General features: G+C 37.6%; 2 protein-coding genes across 5 annotated transcripts in view; both read left to right on the plus strand.

Moving 5' to 3' along the window:
• The window catches only part of LOC128889267 (hexokinase-2-like), a 22,216-nt gene extending 19,909 nt beyond the window's left edge, over positions 1 to 2,307 (plus strand). For all 3 annotated transcript variants that reach the window (XM_054146728.1, XM_054146727.1, XM_054146726.1), the window contains exons 5-10: positions 669 to 988; positions 1,069 to 1,181; positions 1,276 to 1,434; positions 1,516 to 1,655; positions 1,731 to 1,864; positions 1,938 to 2,307. In XM_054146728.1, the coding sequence (XP_054002703.1) occupies positions 669 to 988; positions 1,069 to 1,181; positions 1,276 to 1,434; positions 1,516 to 1,655; positions 1,731 to 1,864; positions 1,938 to 2,027 (956 nt within the window). In that variant the 3' untranslated portion in view covers positions 2,028 to 2,307. The remainder of the gene's footprint in view (positions 1 to 668; positions 989 to 1,068; positions 1,182 to 1,275; positions 1,435 to 1,515; positions 1,656 to 1,730; positions 1,865 to 1,937) is intronic.
• Positions 2,308 to 3,839: 1,532 nt separating this feature from the next.
• LOC128889261 (sestrin-1) overlaps positions 3,840 to 7,686 on the plus strand; it is a 209,265-nt gene continuing 205,418 nt past the window's right edge. Inside the window, exon 1 of one of the 2 annotated variants that reach the window (XM_054146713.1) lies at positions 3,840 to 4,152. The gene's annotated coding sequence lies outside the window, so the exon portion shown is untranslated. The remainder of the gene's footprint in view (positions 4,153 to 7,686) is intronic. The other variant, XM_054146714.1, reaches the window with a different exon arrangement.

Consider the following 7,686-nt stretch of genomic DNA (forward strand, 5'->3'; position numbering starts at 1 on the left):
TATTCACCATGTGGATCCATTCCAATTATATCTAAAATATATGTCCATATCCTCAAAAATGGAAGACGTAATAAAGTGTCCTGTTTTTATTCAACGTTAAGGCTCGGAGGAAATCAAACCTAAGACTTGTCTCTACGTATTAGGTTGTCCCAAAAGTTTCTTTCGCTTTATTAATAAGTAATACATGCACAATATTTTATGTTTTATGTTACAGTACTGAATTGTGAACAATTTATTTTGCTCCATTACTGTTACAACATGAATATCTATGAAATTAGATTGCCTATTTATATAAGTACGACTACATAAAATAATTGAGTGCAACTCGCGAAAGAAACTTTCGGGACAACCTAATATTTTGAGATGCTAAATAATCTCTGCAAATTATTCGAATTGAAATTTCTCAAGACATGTGATTACCAACACAATGTCTTTCGAGCACTTTATGCTATCAGCTCTCGAGTACCGTGTTTCTCATTGAGTTTACAAATTCAAGTGGCTGACACTCGTTGCAAATCAAACACAGATTACACGATGTTGGATCGATAATTCTTTAAACATGGTAAATAATGTTAAAAGCATATTCGATGAGTACTCTCTTTTGTAACCTTTTCTCTAATTTATCGCTATTATTTCAAACATCTTACGTACCTTTACGCGTCTTTCAGGTTTCACCTTTTCGTTCCCCATGATCCAACATTCCCTGGACATTGGAATGCTGGTAACTTGGACGAAAACCTTCAATTGTCCCGATGTGATAAACAAGGATGCCGTGAGATTGCTTCGCGAAGCTCTGGCTCGTCGCAATGATACCAAAGTGAAGGTCACGGCGATTTTGAACGACACCACGGGAACGTTGGTTCAAGCATCCACCGTGGACCCTGATACAGCAATCGGACTTATATTGGGCACAGGAAGCAACGCCTGTTACCTTGAACGTGCCGATCGAGTGGAACATTGGGAGACCGAAAGACACGGAGAACGCGAGGTAATTATTTTCTTAACGTTATACTTCGCTACAAAATGAATGTTACTCATCGAGTACTTAACTAATGATCGATATTAAAGGTTATCATCGATATCGAGTGGGGTGCATTTGGAGATAACGGCGTCCTGGACTTCATCAAGACAGATTACGATCGTGAGAACGATGCGAACTCTCTTATTGTAAATTCATTCACGTAAGTAAGAAGAAACGTAATATTCATTGAGAAACGTATACATTAAAATTTCCTTTCCACAAATTTATTATGCGATCTTCTTTCAAACTCCTAGGTTCGAAAAGTATATTAGTGGGAAATACTTAGGCGAGCTCGTGCGAGTAGTACTCGCGAGGTTAACCAAGGAAGGATTTTTATTCGTAGGAGATCACACGCCTGGATCTCTTCTAATTCCTGGCAATCTCACTAGCGATTTGGTCTCGGATATTGAGCAGTAAGTGATTCGAAAGAAGAAAATCTATACTATACGTACTTTATATGTATATTTCTAATTTCTGACGATTCCGAAACACAGAGATTCCGTGGACGGTGGTACCAGCAACACGAAGGAAGTTCTTAGGAAATTTGGTATCGTACCCGACGAAGATGACGCAAAAATTGTTCAGTATGTTTGCGAGATAGTGTCCAATCGTGCCGCGCTTCTTGTATCTACATGTAAGCCCATAGATGTCTTAAAAAATTGCATTACGGGAGACTACGTAATAAATCCTAATTAAAATAATTTTCAAGGTCTTGCAGTCCTACTGAAACGAATCGACAAGGAACGCGTAACAATTGCCGTAGATGGATCCCTTTACAAACACCACCCTAGACTGGAAAGTTGGATTAAACAGTACATTCCATTATTAGCTCCTGATCATAAGGTAAAATGTTTATTTTATTTTCCATGAACTATGTTATTGTCTTACACAATTAATTAATTAAACGATTGCGCAGTTCAAAATAATTCACGCCGAGGATGGAAGCGGAAAGGGTGCTGCACTGGTTGCCGCGATCGCACAAAGACTTCGCGAAAGAATAGACTAGTACAAATTAAAAATACAAAGTACTCTGGCCTATAATAAGTTTTTGTTAGTGGCGTTAATAATTCGCACCACATCTCTAGTTAAGCCTCTACGATACAGTACAGCATTTGCGTATATTTTTGTTTATGTTTTTAAACTTGTTACGTACAAATTGTTATGAGAAGAGTGTTGTTACGATTTCCAAAATTTCGTTGTTATTCACCGTGCGATTATCCAAAGAGCTAGGGTCGATACTCTTTGTTTTCGAGTGATTAGTCCGGCTTGAGAGGCACCTTGTCCATCCATGGAATACGTTATTTCTAGAGGGATTAGCGTGTAATTCACTCAGAATGGTGTTCGTACAGAGTTTTTAGAATTCATTCTTTCGTCTGAATGCAAGAATTATATTTTTCACGTTGTTTAAAATACTCAGATGATTCTTTGTAATTGGTAGACTTGCCTTTTATTATTGTTACACAAGCTCGGTTTTATTTTACACTCGCATAGGATGTATATACGCACATTAGGAAACGAAAGTGTTGCTCGCATCGACACTCAATCTTTTGTTAACTCATCAAGTTCGGTAGTGTTTAGTGGATCCTTAGCACCTTTTAAGGTAGACACTCACGAAACTTCTATTACATGTACGCGGCAAAAGTGATCTATTTTGGGCACAACAGAAAAGAGAATCGCCTGCGATGGTAATTATGTGCTAATTATGTAAGGGAAAAAAAAAGATCGATTACGAATGGTGTATGAAAGTGAGTGTTGTTAACAACCTGTTTATAGTACCGGATTAAGAATGAGACAGGATTGTGGCGTGGACCGCTAAGTAAAGCTAGACTGAGAGCCCGAAGAGTAAATGCGAAAGTAACGGAAAAGAAAGTTTTAATGAACGTATGGAGATTGTAGAAAAACAAATACTTGTAAAATACGTTGTTATATCTTGTAAATGAGCGCCAAGACGTTCGGGTTTTTGTACTAGAGGAACGAGGTTGTTATAATAAAAATTTAAACGAAAATCGATTGCTTCGAAATTATTGCGGTACTATGGTTTTAGAAAATATCAACTCCACAATTATTTATCATTTTTTGAAGATTGCCACGATGGTCGGATCAGAGAAGTTTGAAAACTTATAGATTACCATGTAACTGCATTTCCAAAAACAAAATTGCCATATTAAATTATGGCATGGGCTTTAAATTAATTTAAATCTGTAGCAAATTTTCTATAAAGAAAAAGAAAGACTGTATCTGGCAGGAATTGCGAATCGTATTGATTTATACGTTCTAGCAAGAATTTATTGATCTTTCTTTCTTCCTACAATACGTCGAATATTTTTTATCCACAAAATACATGCAGCTTTCAGGTTCTTTTAGTCCTTTGAATCGTCTAGCACCGAGTTACCCAAAGGGACCCACAAGTCGCTACGATTGTTTCCTCCATGCGCAAGTAGCGAGAAATTGGCGCCAAAATATAGAAAATAGTTTATTCGACTAATTACTTACGAGTTGACTCTACATTTATGAATATTCCATTCCGTTAAATCCGAGTAACCGACGCAATGTCCTGTCCAGCATAGTGGTGCTTGGAGAGAAACGCTCGAAACAGGGGAAAAAAAGTTTCTCGTTCGTAGACTTACGCTTTATTAAATAATTAACAGGGACGCTATAGAATACATCGGCTACTGCTCAACTTGCAGTAACTTAGTCTATTGATCTTGTTGCTAGGTGGTTCGAGCGCGGTTCTTTCAAATCAAGCGGGGTTGCGCCGTACCGGCACAAGATGGCGGCACGTACGCGGTAGTCGAAAAGTGACAGCTCGGGAACTGTCAGCGGTATGTGCACCGCAACGTTTCTGCTGCAAATAAGTGTTTTGTAATTCAACGAAACGACGGTTGAAACTCGTCGTGGAGTATTCTGTTGTTTCGAAAACCGAAACGGTTTACAGGAGAATAATTCGGTCGTGTAAAAGTCGAGAGAGTGGACGAAACGGTGGGTGTGCACGCAAGAGGGAACGGCTTGCCGGCTCGGCCAGTCTACTGGAAGATTCCATTGTGAGTGGGCTTTCAAAAAGTTTTATCTCCGAAAAGCCAGTGTTTTCGCGCGTTTCGTCGTTCGCCCGTGGATGAAACCTATACGCCAAGGTATTTCAGCGTTATCTCTGTCGATAGGGGTTATGGGTAACGAGGATTAATCGTTTACCGTGAAACACGGCCTATTAGAAAGGTTGAGGTTACAGCGGCCGCTGGGTTCAGCTGGTCTCTCAGCTGATGAACGAACGCACCGACCGGTTTACGGTGCTTCTTTCAAAAACTCACCTCTCTTTTCTTTACCCTTCGTCGTCGCTCGAATTCTCTCTTTTTACGATCGTGATAGAACTCCGAGAAAATTTGACTTGTTACGATCGGCATCGAAATACGATTTATTTCTGACATTTATCCAATGCAATTTCGTACACTGAAATCAAAAATTCACTAAAATTGTGCGCGTTTATTTCGACAAGTAACTGGTTGAAAACCAATTTTATGCACGTCTTAATATTAATACATGCAAAGTTAAATTGTACATGTACAGAGGAATTTATATGTTGCGCGGGTAATCGAGTGAATAATCGTAATGTCAAAATGTGTAAACCTTGTGTAACGTAATTCTGAAAGATTTTCACCGGATATGAAGTTCGGTCACTGAATTCACTCGCTGTAGATTTTTTAACCTAATCCAGAATGTTCAGAACGTATGTCACGTCGTGAACTATTCGTGATAGAATCAGCACAAATGGTACAAAAAGACAATCTAAAATCGATGTCGAAAAAACGTGAACGGTGCAACAAATTGTGGATGACGAAGATTTTGATTGAGAGGTTTCGAAGGACTCGTCGTTTGACCGTTATCAAGTCTTATTACATTTGTTTCATCGCTGATATGAAATTCTTTTTTCACATTTCAAATTCCAAATTTTCGTGCAATTCAATTCTTGAAGTTGTTCGGCGATAAAAAATTGTTTCATTTTTATATTCGGCTCGTCGAGATGAGGTCGAATGATACCTACCATTCTACGTGTTCGGCTTTAGTGACATTTTCAGTGAATTTTTATAGAACTTTCTATAAATACGAAGAAAAGAAATTGAAAAAATATTCAGTTTCCCGTCATCTTCGCGTGCTTATGTGAATTGTGGTGTTATGGTATCAAGCAATGAGGCAACCTCTTTTGTTTTAACTCTTTCGCGTCTACAATACCGTTTTCGATATATGTACACATGTTTCAGACAATTTATATCGTCGAACAAAGGGACAGCTGATTTAAGTAGTTTTAGTCTACAGGATTAGTCGCGAGGTTAATTTGTATTATTATTTAGAATATCTATCGTGTGTTCTCGGAAAATATGATACAGATATCGGTGAACATTTCGTCGCCTCGATATATCGATGCAAATATGCGACTGACTCAGCGATTCGAACTGTTCGCATGAGTTCGGGGAATATTTCGATATAGTTGAATTCTAAATTCATCAAAGTGTATGCGACTGTGTAGGAAAGATTATTAACCCTTTACTTCGTTTTTAATTTTTCACTTGATTACTATAATTCTTTATTTTATAAATTTTCAAGGAACAGATCATCAATGGTTGAGTGTTCGTCGGTGTAATAAAGTTATCACTAGACTGCGGATCTTTATGCATTTATAGGAAACTTGAATGTGCGAGAACCTATAAAATGCAAACGATATGCAAGAATGTTAAAAAAGATTGAAAGTATAGTTCATGTTATAATATTTGCAGAATAAAATAAATTCCTATTTAGGTTCAATTTTTGTAGGCACGTTCGTGAAGATTTTATATTGCATAAAGATCCGCCGTCTAGTTATCACTAATTTCTATAAATAAAATTAGGATTAAAGGGCTCTCTAATCGTTATGCTAATTTTTCTGTCTGAATTTTGTTGTTCAACAAGCTTGCTAATATCCTCGATTTGAAACCTATCGTTTACTCAAACCAAACACAAATACTTTTAAATTAATCAAATAAATTGAAAGTCCCGAAGATTGGGTTAGTGTCGAAATTTAGGTGTGTTTATTTTATCTCATGCAGTCGTAGAGGCGAATGTCGTTGAACTGTCACAATCGACTACGGTGTACTTTCGATCACCTGTAAGGCGACCGATGACCGCGATTCCAGAGTGCCGTCAGGTCGGAGGGAACCTCTTGTGTCAGTGACATTTAAATAAACTGGCAACGATGTTGCAAAGCTTTCCCGACATTAGTTTAGACCATATTAAATTTTCTCGTCTTTAATAACTTGAATAATAATCATTTAAGTAATAACTAGTTAAAACCAACCAAAAATGTTAAGAACACAGTCAAAGGAAAATGAGAATTTATTTTTTGTCCGTGAAATATGTACACGCATATGTCTTCAATTTAAATTTGACAAGATTTCTTCATTTCGAATAAGCAGATCAGTTGACACAGTGTCACTAACATACTCTTCCCAAAAGAGACTATACAAAAGCGCTTATAGTACGTCTAATTGTGATTATTTTCATGAACACTTTATTTACCAGGAGCCTATTTATAGACCTTTTAATTCCAGTAGTTAGCTTTTTGAATTTATTTACCGTGTTGATGGTTGTCTACTTACAATGTTCAGTGTTTGGAAACAAACTTGACTTTCAATGTACCCAGTAACAGTATAGAGGAATTATTGTCAGCCTAGATTGGCACATGCTACTGTAGAAAATTCTTTTTAAATTAATGTCTGTTTCTAAATAGCCCGGTAGATAAAGTGTTAACACCAGGTTTACGAAACACGGTCATTTTTATCCATTCCTAGGTTCGCAAGGTTTTACAGAAACCGTTTACACTTCTCGCCAACCACTTATGCTGACTCTCATCCATATAAAAAGAAAAGCATATATCCAAATTCATGTTTGTCTAAGCTTCTTAATTAATTTCAGTAAACCGACTTCACTTATTCAAACATTACTTCACTAATAGAAATCGGACACAAAATCTCCGTAAACCTAGTGTTAAAAATAAGTTACGTATATTCTTAACACTTTATCTACCGGGCAATTTAGAAACAGTCTTTAATTCAAAAAAGAATTTTTTACAGTAGCATATGCCAATTTAGGCTGCCAATAATTCCTTCATACCATTACTAGGTACATTGAAAGTCAAGTCTGTTTCCAAAAACTGAACATCGTAAGTAGACAACCATCAAAACAGTAAATAAATTCGAAAAGATAAATACTGGAATTAAAAAGCCTATAAATAGGCTCCCGGTAAATAAAGTATTAAAATATGAGCGAATATGTATGCAATACTTGACACAAAAAATTCCTAAAAATTGAGGCTCTAGTCTAGAATCTACTCAACTTGGAAACCACCTTCCGAAATGACTCCAGAGGTCGCGGTAAGGTTAACAACAGCCGGGAAAGTAAAATCCGGGAAAAGTGTGCGCGTGTAGAGCGAGCGCACGCGCGCGGGTTGCGTTGCACGAAAGCACGTTAAATCACCGATGAAAACGACGCGTATGCGGCGTGACACCGTTATTGCTTGCAAATTGACTCGGTTTTCCGTGAAGCTCCGTTCGAGGTCACCGCGCCCGGCTGCAGTTGAGCACCCAGCTGACGAATGGAGGCTGCGACCGGTTCGCCGTGTTCCTTCCTTTTTTTTTTTT

The sequence above is a fragment of the Hylaeus anthracinus genome, unplaced genomic scaffold (genome assembly GCF_026225885.1).
Source record: "Hylaeus anthracinus isolate JK02 unplaced genomic scaffold, UHH_iyHylAnth1.0_haploid 11997, whole genome shotgun sequence".
In the NCBI taxonomy this organism is placed as follows: domain Eukaryota; kingdom Metazoa; phylum Arthropoda; class Insecta; order Hymenoptera; family Colletidae; genus Hylaeus; species Hylaeus anthracinus.